The 16487-nt window shown below is 31.8% G+C and overlaps 1 protein-coding gene across 1 annotated transcript; it reads left to right on the top strand.

Moving 5' to 3' along the window:
- Positions 1–1724: 1724 nt before the first annotated feature.
- Positions 1725–16397, top strand: LOC123538962 (receptor-type tyrosine-protein phosphatase kappa-like). Its single transcript, XM_053530460.1, has 14 exons — positions 1725–1789; positions 1957–1993; positions 3830–3933; positions 4769–4897; positions 5538–5683; positions 6634–6769; positions 7090–7209; positions 8692–8788; positions 9664–9728; positions 10781–10915; positions 12895–13023; positions 13260–13420; positions 13559–13694; positions 14788–16397. Exons 3-14 carry the CDS (start codon positions 3847–3849, stop codon positions 14872–14874), a joined length of 1428 nt encoding a protein of 475 aa, XP_053386435.1. The 5' UTR covers positions 1725–1789; positions 1957–1993; positions 3830–3846; the 3' UTR covers positions 14875–16397.
- The last annotated feature ends 90 nt before the right edge of the window (positions 16398–16487 follow it).

Here is a 16487-nt window from a genome sequence, read left to right as displayed (position 1 = left end):
AAACTTTCATTTTAATTTATATAAAAGCAACATATTTTGTAAAAGAAATATTTCTTCAATCGCCAGAATTTTACAGAGGAAAAAATACATGTTTGTCCACACATTGAGTCAAAAGTACTTTCAAAACAAAAACCCCCTTAAAAATTGATTAATAATGTATAACATTTATCCGGCTCTCATAAATTTGAAGAAAAGAATTTTGTTACGGATTTATTCGATCAGACAGTAGTCTACACTAATACCTGTTTAAAATAAATTTCAGAAGTGAAACCACCCAGCACAGACTTATACTACAATACTGCAAGTTTGATTCGTAGTCGCATACAGGTTTCAGATCTTATAGAATACACCAAGAAGAAAACTGATTATGAAAAGGAATTTGAGGTAATGTTGCAAATCGTTAAATCATCAATTACCAACAACGGTCCAGACTTAGGAGTATATACACGACATGGTATAGTGAACATGTGGCGAATATCCAAGTTAATGGACCTGACCAAGATGCTATTCACCTAGGCCTATTTCGGTCAATATCACCTTGGCAAGGTCAATAAACTTGAGTATACACCAACACTATCATACAGTAAGTGTTATGTTTATGACTACACTTACAATCCGAGCAGAGTGGTTTATAGGGAATCAATCCTACATTTTATGCCAAAAGTATATACGTGATCTTGTATTTATACATAGATTGGGCTTGCAGTTTTGTGATGTTAGCTGTGTGTCCGCTTTAATAGGGAATCGATCCTACCGATTTTCGTCGCAGCGACGAAAATCGGGATCGATCCCTCTACGGTAACATTAGATATAAACCGAATAAGATATACTATCGAATTAAAAATGTGGTCTTCCGGCACGTGCACAGAGCGACTGACTTAGGATTTTTTAGAAGGATACGCTTTTTCCTTGTGCGTAATAAGCGTCCACATAACTTGTCCGAACCGCAACATCTTGCTCATCAGTACAAATGTGCACAGAATTGTTTTTTATTCCAGAATCTACCTTTAAATTGATACAAACGCATATTTCTGGGCAAGCTGATGGACTGTAATGATTCCCGATTGAGGCATTGCTTAATTTTATATTATGTGTTAGAAAATCCGTAAGAAGAAATGCTCCTATTTTGAAATGTAACAATTTTTGATGATTGGATTAAGTGTTTAAAGAATTCAGATATGACTGGCTGGTATTTGACAGATATATCGCGTGAGTTAGTTTCGAAGAAAAGCTACTCGTTTACAATAATATCACTTTTTATGGACCTTTAACTGGTCAATTATTGACCAATGAGATAAACGCAATTTATATATTATAAAATCATTTGTTTTATTTTTTAGAAATTACCCAAAGGTCTAACAAGAACGTGCGATGTAGCTCTCAAACGAAATAATCGCGCAAAAAATAGGTATAACGGAATCTATGCATGTAAGTTTTTCCCAGTTATCTTTATTACGTTACACTGCTTTTGTCGATCGAATTGTTTGTGCAAGTAGAAATGTTTATTCTAGCATAACTTACATCTGAAAGGTGACACTACTTATAGCTGATACGAATATGAAATCATTTGATTTCTAACTATTTTTAATCTTAATTTCTTTCATTTAACATTTTATTTTCTTTGTGAACTTCCAATTTATTCAATTTCCAACTCATTTTAATCTTTAAAAGAAACGTATTACTCAATTAAGAGTAAATTAAACATAATCAAGTAATTATATGCATTGTAGATGATGCGACACGAGTTGTACTACAAAGTAAAAACTATATCAATGCTAATTACATCGACGTAAGTAGAACACACTATCAGCAAAATGTTGTTTTTTTAATTATGATAAAGCTAAACGTTCGTTTCCTCTTCTTGGAGATTTTTAAGTAACATTCCATTACTAGTAATTGATTTATTATATTCTACGGCCATATTTGACATGTATTTTAATAGAACATTTTTTGTAGGGTCACAAGGCGTCTCCAGCTTATATTGCATCCTTAGGTAAGTCTTATACATTTCAAAATTCTGTAAGATAATGTTTTATATTTTCTATATTTCACAATTTTGAAGATAATGTTTAATCATTCATATATTTAACAATTGTGTAAGATAATGTTTTATATACGTTTTTGTATTTCACAATTTTGCAAGATACTGTTAAGTTAGCGTGAAAGCTACGTTCTTAGATAAACTTATTAAGTAGGCGTATTTTACAGGTACGCTATTATTTGATATTAAACTTATTTGAATTTTTTATAGGAGAGATCGTGTTTGTATACAAATCCGTTGTATATTCTATTTTTAGAACTGATAAGACAAAGATCGGGTGGTCAGACGCCGAGCGTCCATGTTTTTCTGTTAACAGTGATGTTTTTCTAACGGCTTAAATTTTCTTAAAACACAAATGATATCAATAATTTTTGATCAATGGAAAGAATATAAAACAAGCAATTTATTGATAACTTTTAAATATTATTTTGATATAAAATGGATTAATTATGAACGCTTAACTTACAGTGTTTTTTTCTAAAAGTTTGGAGCATCGCTACGCCGCTATTAAAATCAAATGTCATTTAAAACGGTTATTCATTTTCAAAAAATAGTTGAATAAGAAAATATGAAAATCATAGGCATATCAAAACTTTTTAAATTTTAAAAATCCATGATATATGAACGAAAAAGTTATTTAAAATTGAAAATTCTGATCCATACACAAACAATGTAAAAACATTTTGTTTTGCCCACCGCCAGATAAACAGGTGTTGATGCGTGACGTCAGGGCGATCTCTCCTATATATTTATCCATTATCATTTAAACGATATATTTATCGCTAAAGCAAAAAGCGACTATACATTTGAAGCAGACGACGATCGTATGACAAAATGATTCATAACTTCCTTATGTTGTGCATTTAAGAAGATATGGTATCTTCCCCACTGATCATTTCACGCAAGGTGTTAATATTTTCTTTCAATAAGAAAATAAACTGCTGCAACATAATACATTATGTACTTGAGGGACCAGGAAGTTTCGTTTTCACCCTCCATTAATTATGTCCTTGGTCATAAATAATTACAGGTTTTAAATAAACTTTGAATGCATTCATACAGTCTATTGAAATCCTGCTGTCGTAATTTACAAGTTATTCTCGCGTTTAGAGATTTAACAACAGAGTATTGAAGGCCATCATTCGCTTAGTTTAACAATAATACAACACATCTAAAGGGTATTGGATTTAAATTATAAATATTTATCATGGCCTCAATTAATTACATTGTATGAAACACTCTGTCTACCTTAAGCTGTAAAGTCGGGGGCGTTAATATAATGTAGGTCTTACCAATGTCTTTAATATAATTTTATTTATTATATACCTATATAAATTCTGTAAAAAATCGGCTTGTATTTCACAATTAAATATGAACGAATAGACAAAAATTCCGTATTGTACCTTTTAAATTCCGTATTGTACCTTCCGTATTGTATGCTGCCGGACTATTTTCATTAATATGCATGACCCGACACATTTCTATAAATAGCGCACATAAAAACTTCACTAAGTTCCATTTAATATCGATAAACATTGAAGATTTCGTTCAAGAACAAAACAAGAATCAAAATGGTAAAGGTATATAATAAAAGGGTCATTATAACAGTAGCTAGATCTGGGACTTTGTATTCGGCTCTCGTGGATTTTGCAAGGTCGGATCACACTCGGCGCTTGCGCGCCTCATGAGATCCGATCTGGCAAAATCCACTCGAGCCGAATACTGCATCCCAGATCAAGCTACTGTTATAATAACCCTATTGTATATTGCATATGTATTTTTTCAAAGGACCAACTTAGAGCACAATGAGCGATTTTCAAGATTTTTGGGAAATGATTTGGCAAGAAAAAACAGATAAAATAGTCATGTTGACTAACTTGGAAGAGTCTAAGGTTTGTATTCTTATCTTGAACATTTTCTTGATATTATATGATATTCAAAATCAGAGTGCCGGTAATATTTCTTAACACTATAGAATTTTATAACGTCATAGTTTAAAGTAGTTGACTGTAATGATAATCGGCTATTTCCGTTCGTTTACGTATTCCCGGTATGCGATTTCGGCATTCTTCGGTTGTTATGTTAATAAGTTTCTGTTGTGGCCGAAAGATGCTAAAGTGGAATACGGAGACCACGTAATTGCACAAATATTGCCGGTTTTTATTAGGGGTCTTAGTAAGCCGTTTTCACACGATTAATTTTCCGACAATTAAGGTACCTTATTTAATTTTGGATTGTGTATATATATGTGATATTAACAATTACTAATAAAACAGCAAAGAAACATATTTCAAGTTTCATGAAAGTACACACAGTCAAGTAATTAAGATTTCATTTCGGCCGGTCTCAATAAAAAACGATGAAATAAATATTACATCCAGTGTATATTTCGTTCATTACAAATTAACATTTTATTTGACTCCTTTAAGGAATTGGTCCTATAACGAAGATCGGCGATTCCCCTTGCGATTACGTACGCTCTGAATTCGATATTCTCAAGTTGTTATTAGAAACCATACATTAACGTCCGATGAATACAGAAATAGTATATGCAAGGAAATTGCCATAACGGGTCCTGTACCTTTAGACATCGAACTGAAGAATTTCTAGAGGTTACAGATTTGGTCAAAATTATTGTAGAAAAAAAACGTAATTTTCAGTAAATATTAGTACCTTAAATTACAATGAACACTTTTGAAATCACATCTTCATACTTCTATCCTATAGAAAATGAAATGTGAACAATATTGGCCAGAACAAGGAGGAGCTAAGAAGTATGGTAAATACAAAGTTACAAGCGCAGCTGAGAAAAGGTTTACTGAATTCACAGTTAGAGAGTTTACAATAAATGCAAAGGTAATATGTGTTGTATTTAAAAGATTACTTTTTATAAAAGGGTTCAGTTAAAAAAGTCATTGGAAGTGTATACTCCCATTATTGTCATTTTTATTTACAAACTATATCACGTAGCATTTACATAATGAAATCGTATATACCAATATGAGTTTGTTTGATGTAAGTCACACTGATACAATGTTTGGATTATACGTTCTTTTTAGCTTTGATGATACAGAAAGATTGATGGTGTTGTCCGGTCATTTATTCGAACTTAGGAGGGTATCTCTGTAGAATCACCGACTTCTCTAAGTCACATTATCATTATTACATGAAATTCTCACATGAAAGAATACTAGACACCAACCGAAGCTATTCTTGTCTTTCTTTCAAATCCTCAGCGGTGAGGTGCAGGCGAGTCAAAGTCAACGGCTTTAACCAATGGAGCCGTGTAGCCCCACTTTCCCTACCCCCACGAGTAGATGAAGCTGTTTTTTGTGCAACTATGTTTTCCAATTATGTTCAGACGATAATGTGATGACAATGGGTTCTCGTGAATTTCTTTTTATTCGTATTTACATTAAGGTGAATAGTTCATAAATGAAAACATCCATGAGTTTGATGATTATATCAGTGTCCTAATGATTACTTTCTAAATCAGTCTGAGACGAGACAAGTGACACAATATCACTACACAGCATGGCCTGACAAATCCGTTCCTGATGGTGTTGCAACTCTGTTAGAGTTCAGAGACAAAGTTGAACAATCACAAACAACAAATGTTGGTCCAATGGTTGTCCATTGCAGGTGTGTATATTTATGTCTTAAATATTTTAAAGGTTTCTAAAACGGACACACTACTAACATCTTTAAATATTGCAAGTGTTCATTTGGGTGTATGTGCTTAAGTTTGATAATAACTATGTTGGCAAAGTTAACCTTCCTGACTTAATATTGAATTGTGTAGCTTTCGTTCTGTATATAGTACGGAATCCTGCTTTTTTATATCCTACTGTCGTCAATTATCAAAGCGCAATGGTAGTATAGTCGGATGGCAGGATAGCTGAATAGTGATGGTAAGCTGTTAGGATAGCGAGAATATGTTGTTATGATGAAATAATGAAATCCTTCTATCGCAGTCCTCCCACCCTATTTGTATTTACAGGCCTTACCACTGGTAATCATGTCTCTTGTTGCCTATGTTAGTCATTTTGTACGAAAACTATTTTGTTAATATCATCACCCATCTACCATTTGTCCAGGCGCGATGGAATGATGACAAGATAGTAGAACGTCGATGATATGATAGTAGGATAATAGGATAAAACGATATCAAGATGGTAGAATAGTAGGATGACCGGATATAAGGATGATAGGAATGCGATGAATGATAGGATAATAAACTAGTAGGATAGTGGGATGATAGGATGGCGATTGAGGATAGTAGGATGGTAGGATAGCGACATTCGGATGATGGGATAGAGGTGATAAGATAGCAGGATGGCAAATCCCATTCTAACGTCGTTCCATCTCTGTTCTATTTTTTTTTTACTTTTGTTTTTCTACTTTTCTACCATCGCAGTTCTACTACACTTCAATCTCCATCATATTATCATACCATCCTAACACTCTACCGTCGAGCTTTGACAACTGAACGATGAACGCTGGTAGGATAAATAGTATTCATATGCAGTTAGTTGTGTTTGGAAAACAGATATGGCCTTGATTAAAGCTAACTTACTGTTTCTTCAACACAGTGCTGGTATTGGTCGAACTGGAACCTATATCGCCCTTGATATACTCATAAAAGAAGGCAAGGATGACAATTATGTCGACTTTTTTGGCTGCGTGATGGCGCTTCGTGGACAAAGAGCTCACATGGTGCAAAATTTGGTATGTTTAATTTCTATTTTTTTCTGTAGTATGCTGTGACTACAATTTAACAAAAGTCTCTTTAAAAGCAAACAACAGCATTTTTATCAAAAATATAATTAATTTAAAGAAAGTATATTTATATAACAAAATAGGTATAATACTCATCTAGTAAATATTTTAACAAAACTATTCCGTTATGTTTACAAAGATACTCGTATTCATCAAGTGGTATTTCAGAAACAATATCTATTTCATCATCGCTGTGTTTTTTATCTTATGACTGAAGGTAACCTTTCCTTAATGTTTGAAAACAAAAATTATCAATCGCTGTTTTACAGGATCAATATATATTTCTTCACCCCTGTGTTCTGTATGCTCTGACATGTGACACTGAACCGCTCTCGCTCACTTCAATACCAAATATTATGACAGATGAAAAAATATTACAACAGTATCAGGTATGTTACATAATAACAAACAGTACTTTTTAACAAAATTAAATATGTTACATAATAACTTATAGTTTAACAATATCAGCTATGTTGCATACAACAAAACCAGGTATGTTATACATTAGCATACTGTTTAACAGTATCTGATATGTTACATATTTTTGTCTAATACAGAATTTACAGTATAATTCGGATTTGTATTTACATGTAAAGCACACGCAATATTTTTTCAGAATTTATTCAGGTATATGATAAAATAACATAATTTTGAACAAAAGCAGGTATGTTAAATAATATATATTGTTATGCAATATCAGATACGTTACGTAATAACACACTGATGAACAACATCTATTATGTTACTAAATAATAAAAATATGTTTAACAATTTCAGGTATGTTACATTATAACTACATTATAACATATTTTATTTTACACCAATTTAGATTAATCATTATTACGTTGAAGGAGCTTCTTGTTTTGATGTTGTGAATGTTCTTTATGTATTCAGTTGAAGATTAATTCAAATTTACTTTTTACTTAGATTCAGTGTTAAATTTTCTGGTCATTCGGTATCATGGAGTCCATTCAGTTTTACTGTAATAAAATTCCGTTTCAGCCAAATGCTATGGGACGTGAGATATGTTGCTAATTTCATGAACTCTCATGAACAGTTGTTTTGGAGAGTTTTTTTTTTTTTTTTTTTTTTTGCCTGGTTGCGTTCTGTGCTTTCATAGGATCTTCGAACAGATTTTAGTAACTATCAGACTTTCACAATAGTAATCTTTTATTTTAGTGTAGTGTGGAAGCTGTAAAAGTCACCCACCCCGCTCCCCCAACTCGGTACCTCTTTCGATTCAGTGATGTTATATTTTTGGTCTTTTTCGCTTGGAGTCTATGCAGTTAAATTATAATAGAATTCCACCTAGCCGATGCTTTGTGGCATAAGGTAGTGTTGCACATTTCACATTTAATAACCTCTTGTGAACAGACTGAGATAAACCGAGTCTGCTGTTATTTTGTTTGGATGCATTCTATGCTTCAAAGGGATCTCCATATAGATTTAATGAACTATCACAACAGCAGACTTTAAGTACCGTGTAGTGGCTGTAAAATGTTTCCCCATATTTAGACTCAGTGTTGTTATATATTTTGGTCCTTTAGGATCATGGAGTCTATCAGTTATTCTAAATTGTATCCCGATGCTGGAGGGTTTGATGGTTGTTGGGGCACATTTAATTACATTTCATAGACAGACTCAGTCAAACCGTGTATGATATTCTTTTGCTTGGTTGCGTTATATGCTTCCATAGCATCTTTGTGTAGAATTTATTAACAAATGAATTAAACCAGAAAACGCATTGACTATTATGAGCACTTTACAAACCTAACTGATACTTATGATTAAACCGTGTAAGAGTTTTTGCAATAAGACTTAAGAATATACATACGTATCACGAAGTCATGAATGAACTTGTAACATTCCAGACTTTTACGGACATTCAAATACCAATGGACAAAGATCGTAGGTCAGTTGCAAACAATAAAAGCAGAAAAGGAACTAGAAGTGGAGCTGACATTCCTTGTAAGAAATTTACAATAAAATGAATGTTTAAAGCAATATACTCTACAACTTCTTTTAAAAGATCACCTAAGGAAAGGGTACTTAGAACAGAGACTTATCACGCTGAAATTAAATGTAATGCGCATTAGACAATTAATGTAAAAGATAAAAGTAAGAGTAGATTTCCCAAAGTACAGAGTACCACAAACACAGCCGTAGAGCCATACATCGCACAGTAGGCCCTCAACAAAAAGATGCTGTATTTAAATGCGCAAATATTGTAGACGGGTTGCTTCAAAAATCCAACAAGTACATTTTATTTATATGCAAAATACAGAAAAAGGATGGTGGGAAGAATTAATTAGCTCAGCGTTCAACAAACTACGTATAATTCAACTCATTGCTTACAGCTTATAATTAGAAAGAAAATAGTAACTGTTACAAACATTTATTTTCCATTATGCTAATTATCTTTAAATAGGTATACAATGATGGACCACTGATTCTGTTCTCATGAAGAAACTGTTTTCATCAAAGCTTTCATTATAGATCAGGAAGTTAATTTTGGTTATTTTAATTGTTAAAAGTGGAGATAAGATTACACAAGATTGTATCCTAGATAAAGTATAAACGGGGAATCAAATCACCGTATCCCTGCATGAAATTATTTTAAATTGTTTGGATGATAGATTCGTTTAAAAGGGAAATTGTAAATATTTCAAAAGATTATAGTTAAAAGAAGATTTATATCTCAATTTCAAATGATGTAATTTAAATGCGGAAGTGAAATTATCAGTATGTTTCCTGGAAAGACATTATCACTTATTTTATCATGATCTCTTTAGGTACTTCCAATACTGAACGAAGACATGAATAAAAACTTTCATATTTTTCAGGCGACGACTATAGAGTGCGATTGACCATAGCAGGGCATGATTACATAAATGCAGTCTATGTTAATGTAGGTTTGTTTAGATAGATTCTAAGTCAATTCAACTAAATTTAAATGATGACTCTCTAAATTTTATAGTGGAGGAAGATATGCGAATGGCCCAGGTATTTTTACATATAAATGCACTAGAGATTGCCATCTTCCTTCAGCAAGTCAACTAAACATGTGAAAGTATTTTTCTGCCGGATTAGGTTTCAAGCCACAGCGGCGGTAAAAGGCAATGACCTGTCAGCAATCTTAACTAATTCACAGGTCTGTCCTATGTAAATTAAAGTTAATATGTGAATTTGTACAACTTGCATATGTAACTGTAGCATGAGTGAGTTTGCTTTTAGAAAAACAATTATTTTCCACATTGCTTGGGTAACAATTATATCGGACTCCTATTCACTTGTCATTTTCTAATACATGTATAAGTAATGAAAATACATCATCTTTATAAAGGTATTAAAGGCCGTCATTGCCAATTTATTTTATGTGTATTGAAATTATAGCATTAGAATATTGACTGAAATACTCTCTTACATAAAATAATAAGATTAATAAAAATAAATAAGAAAATATAATCGGTTTAGATATCGCTTTTTCCACATTAGGCCTACTGAGAATTATATATGACTTATTTTCACCTGCAATTTTCTGATACAAGTTAAGAAAATACATTGTTGTCGTTGTCAATATCATGTGTATGAAAATTAATTTAAAGGTCCATTACTAAGGGAAAGTGAGTTGGCAATTTTTTTCATAGCCAGTGCATAGACTTCTGCAAGACACTAAATAATGAAGATTGGCAGGTCAAAATTTACAGAAGGTCTTTGGAACTCAAAGAAATGTATTTGTATTATGTTGAAATTTCAATGAATAGACAGAAAGACCCCCCAGGTCTTTTTAACTTTCTTCATACTTCATAGAAAAATAATTGTACATATACTGCGATTTATTTCGAATTTCTACATACCAACTTTCATTTTCCAATAAAATGAAATCGTTTCTGTGCTTTTTAAAAGAAATTAAAATGTTCACTTTCCTTAGTATTGGACCTTTAAATGTTTAAATTTCAGGGATACGAAAAGAGCAACAGATTTATTCTGGCACAAACACCTTTACCGAATACAGTGGAAGATTTCGTATTTATGTTGTATCAAGAAAAGTGCCCATGTATTGTATGCCTTGATGAAGAAAATATAAAGGATAAAGTAAGTTCAGTTGACGAATTTTCTCCTCTGGGTCTATTTATTTATATAATTTCATTTTCCACGCTATGATTCATTTGTTATTTGCGTCCAGACGTAGGAATCAACAATGTTTAAGTAATAATATAGATCTATCCTGAACAGTAATTCGTACTTGAATAGAATCGGTCTTTAGAGTTCAGATGAGGAGGAACAAGGAACACCACGCACCTAAAAATCAACAATGCCTTTATTCAAGACTAATATAACTGTTTGAGATGTTTTATTTCTTATATGAAGCATTTCTATCTACATCCTTGCCGACATCCACGAAGCATTTCCCTGTTTAGGTTGGTTTTCTGTACCAGCGCGAGGCTATTACGTTTGGTGTTATCACGTAATAATTGTGGCGTAAATACAGTAATTTTGTAACATAATAATGTCACTCATAGTATTGTTTGTTTAATGAGAAAACAAATCGGGTCGTTTTAGAAAATATGATATTTTCATTTCAAGTATATTGAATTTCAATATGGGTAAAAGTCAGGTAAAAAAGACAATCAACAAAGATATTCTTCGAGTATTTGCAATGGTTTAGTGTTTGGTCAATAATGTATTACTATGAGTATAGACTTTTCAAGATAGGTAATTGTTCTGTTTTCCAAACTAAATACAAACTAATATAACAAATATTCATGTATTGAAATTTCGAAGTCAACTGAAAACAGTAAATATGTTGGTCAAAGTCCAGATTATATGAAAAGATCCTGGAATCTGTCAAAAGACTCTTATTCATCAGAAAAAAGGTTATATTTTCTAATAGATCTAAGTATACTAAGTATTCAGTTTAGTTCCTAACACATTTTTCATTAAATTGTTCGTCTTTTAAGATGATGTATGTTACTTATTATATAAATAACTTTCACGGGAGACATATTGATCTTTCCTTCGTTCTAAAACCCCTGGTCGGATTTCAATGTTTGGTATCAAGTCCAGTTGTGCATATTATCGGCACATCTTATCTGGAATACCTATTGTGGAGTATAGCCCCTTTATCAATAAAATTTATTCAGACTACTTTGCCTTTACTTTTTGTGAAATTTAAATGTTTTCCTGACTAGATATTGTTTGTTAACATACCAACTAACAAATATACATAATTATATTGATGTTTCGAAGTCAATTTAAAACACTAAATAAGTTTGTCAAAATCCAGGTTATACAAGAAATCTTAGTACCTGGCAAATAAAGCTCTTATTCATCCGAAAGAGTTGTGTTATAATAATTATATTCATCAGATTGTAGTGTCGTTTGAGAAGATTTATCACTTTATGAATAAGTTTCACGGGAGATATTCAAAAATATTTGTTACTTTGCCGTCTGTCCACCCGCTAGCCTATTCGTTTGCATTCAGATTGACCGGACTTCATCTTCGATAATTGGTATCAAGTCTAACTATGCAAATCATCGGCGTGTCCATCTTTGAATATCAGTCATGGAGCTCTTTTACTAATATGTTTTTCGGTCTACTTCTTCTTTATTATTGGTGGGATTTCGTCAGTATGATTTGCTTAAAATATCTAGTGTGAAGAAATGATCTCTTAGATATATAATTTTTCAATTAAATTTGTCTGGATTACATACATTATTGGTGGTCTTTCTTCTGGTTTGTACTTAACCTACGTTTTACGTATATTACGATATTTGGGGTTGAATAATTTTTCATCCTTTGACTTCCTTACATAAAGTCTATACAGCTATATTCACAATTTTCAATGTTACTTTCCCTGTATATTTTTTACATTTACTTCCACATTCTATTTCCTAAAATAATCCTGTTTTAATGCATGGAAAGACGACATGTGTTTTTAAAACACCCATCTAGTGTTTACATAACTTGTAAATGTAATGCAAAAAATAAATTAAATTAAATTAAATTAAAATAAAATAAAAAATAAAATTAAAATAATGGCACAATTGATTATTTTCTCTCTTTTTTTCAGACGGTCGGGTACTATCTTCCACATGCCAATAAAGCGTCCAAAGTTGGGCATTTTCAAGTAACATGCAAGACATGTGACTCAACGGAAGATATAGTTGTTCGAGAGTTGACGATTTTATGCAGTGGATCGGTATATTGAACCACCATACACTTTTCTACAAAAATTACAAGTTAAACATGTTTGAAACTCATAATAATATGATAAATGAAATAATACTAAAATTATAACCTATGGTCATGTGAAAACAACTTGGATTTTAAATTCTCAATTAAGATGTTTTAATATAAGTACAGTTTTCTAGAAACACATTACTTTATGGTTAGGTTTTGCATTTCTCGTCTTATTAAATATGCATATTTTCCTAGCAATCATCAGAAGAATTGAAAATCAAACATTACCAGTTCAGAGGTTGGACTAACTCCGAAAGTGCCCCTTCAAGAGTTGAACCTTTCTTAAAGATGGTTAAGGACGTTGAAAATGAGAGAAATGCTCAGAAATCGGAACAGCCAATCGTAGTTCATTGCTTGTAAGTATTACATGCCATTAATGTTTAAGCTGTATTTTTTGTTATTTACCTGAATGGTTTTGCATTACTCTAAAACTGAATATGCTTGTTAAGTTTAGAGTCATACACGACATATCTTCACGTATATTTATTTCTTAGAACTGGAGCCGAAAGAAGTGGTCTTTTCTGTGTTGTTTCCTTGCTATCGGAGAAGCTTCACTTTGAAAAAGAACTCAGTGTTCTTAATACAGTATGTCAGGTTCGCACTAGGAGGCGGCCAGCTTTTCATGACATAGTAAGTAAATAATTTTGTATCATGTTAGTTTCTAATTTGAACTTTTGGGCTAAAAAGTTAACGTTTTGACACACTCGAATCAAATTAGGAAATTGCGCATGTACATAGAAGTGGCTTTAGTCGCATATTATAAACTTGATGGCATGCCAGTCAATTGTCAGATTTATTGCCCGAGGTGTGAAATGTTTTATAGCTTCATTAAAAAAGATATATTCACAGTTTTCTTTTTTCAATGTTTGACTTATTCTGCTAGTATATATGCGTTGAATATAGACTAGTTATGTAGCAAAAACTATGGAACGTCGATTTATATATGAAGTCATGTAATTACATATATTATGTTAAACAAAAGTATCTTCATGTATTTTAATGAATATGGCAATGACATATTTGAGTATTATATAAAATTAAGTGTGCCCCTAGAACTGATGTCTCGTTATAGCCTTATGACATTGATACTAACACGTGTAATCCCATAATAGAATTATTATTAAGAAAGGATAGAATGTGATATTATTGTTTGTTCTATGTCTATGTTATACGTTAGAACGCATTGCCTATGTAAGGTATTTGTCTTGCCAAAAACTAGTATCTGCTGTTTGATTCACCAGTTCTGAAATGATGGGTTTTTTTCTTCTTTTTTATTCAAGAGCTAAAAATCGAAATCACTCTAGAGCTATCCAGAGATTGTATTTTTATTTCGAAAAAGGTTTTGTTCTTATCGCAGTCCACCTGAAAACTTCGACAAATTGTAGATTTTATTTCAAAAATATTGTTATTTAATTTCAACAACACATTGACCAAATATAACAACTTTTAAAATCTGTTTGTATTCAAGATTGTTGACTTTTACGAATAAAAGATGAACGAAGGATCAATCCATATTTACTTTATAAACAACCATGTCAAAAAGTTCAAAATACTTTATGTTAAGGTATTTAAAATGAAGAATAACATGCATGTTCGTTAAATAATTAAGAAGAAATTGTCAGAAATACGGAATGTGTGAATCAAACATTAACATTTAAACATACAATCATTTGTGTGCAGTGTATACAACTTAGCTGAAAAAAAATGTTTATATTCATTTCAGGAACATTACCGGTTCTGCTACAAATGTGTGAAGGAAATGTCCGAGATTTCCAACTCAAGCACATACTACAATATGAACAATATGTAAATGGTAAAGGACATAAAACTGACTGTATGTCTTATATATGATTCCGTTTGTAGGAAATATAGTTTTATCCTTTGGAATTATTAAGTGACAGCATTGTCCAAATGTAAAACAATCAATAATCACGTACTGCTAATGTTAGAATCTTAGCTTTTTCATTATCATGTGTTACAAAAAAGTGTTTTCGATGATCTATGTCGGTGACCGCTTATATATCCTGCGAGACACATACGTGATTAAGGCATCTAAAGCTATATACATTCCCACTGAATCCAATCTGTGTTATTATATTATTCGGGATTTCAAAAATTAACGGAAATGCAAAAGTGATTATATTTATGTCGCTTGTCCTTAACATGAAAAAGTTCAGTGTCCCCGTGAGAAGCAATGTGATATTTATATAATATAAGTATAGTTTTATCATATCAGTTTTATTAAAGGTAAATAAGACATTATCAATATTTATATTTCAATAGCTATGTTTTACCAGCTTACCTTTTCCCTCAGCGAGAAGTAAGTTGAATATAGTAGATGTGAAATATACATATACACCGTTATCAGCCTTTTTACGATTTCATCAGTACCTCCTCCAAAAAAAGGTATATTTGTTAAAGAGTCTTTGAGGCATGGCAGAGTTAATGGTCACTGGACGTGGAAAAAGTATTTACAAAGCGCAAATCAGGCAGCAGGAGTATTGATCATATTTAGTGATAGCTCTAGTTTATGCGTGTCACACGTGATATATACATTGTCGTCAGCTGTATTTCAGTTTTCATATTTTTGCGGTTTACATGTTTCTATCAAAGGGAATAAATGATATATCTGATTGAAAAATACATGTATGTCATTTACAACCTTTCTAATCAACCATCATGTTGAAATGCATACAATGTGTGAATAATGTGTGTGCATACAATGTGTGAATATATGTTACAAACAATAACCACAAAAAGCTGCTTGAAAATATTCATTAATTTAAACGGAACATTTCCTAGCTTAATCATGTGAAAATGACAATGTGATAGGGTCTTTTGTCATTTAATGTATTTTCTAGGTTATTTCTTTATTGTTTTCATAGTTGCATAATAATTATTTACGTTACCGTTTTTAGTTAAACTGTTCATGTTTTGCTGCTTAATGATTATTAGTTCGCAGGTGGAAGAGTCTTACTGGGGGTAGCTGTACATTTATGATCCTGCTTCGATCAAATGTCAGGAACTATTTTGTAAACATGTAACTGTAAAGGGTAGACAATGCATTTTTCCTAAAAAATCACACTGTTGCTTGTTATCATAATATAAAGCATTATTTACTGAAACTAGAAATTAATTGCTCATGCTTCTGTAGTATTATATTCATATAGATATAGCATGCTGGTCCTGATATTAGAGTTTTGCATGACATATACATCAGCATTTGAACAGTTTGATCTGTTCCATACTGTCTACACAATCATTTTGCTTTCTATGCATCCATTATGCGTATTGTACTGTACCTACCTTTGTAATAAAGAATAATAATATTTACCCGTTCTTTTTAATTATTTATGACAAATTCATGTACACATATATAAATGTAATCATAGAAACTTATTTTGGTAATTGTACCCTACACAA

Source organism: Mercenaria mercenaria, chromosome 18 (assembly GCF_021730395.1).
Source record: "Mercenaria mercenaria strain notata chromosome 18, MADL_Memer_1, whole genome shotgun sequence".
NCBI classification, from domain to species: Eukaryota; Metazoa; Mollusca; class Bivalvia; order Venerida; family Veneridae; genus Mercenaria; species Mercenaria mercenaria.
This window is presented reverse-complemented; position numbering and strand designations above follow the sequence as displayed.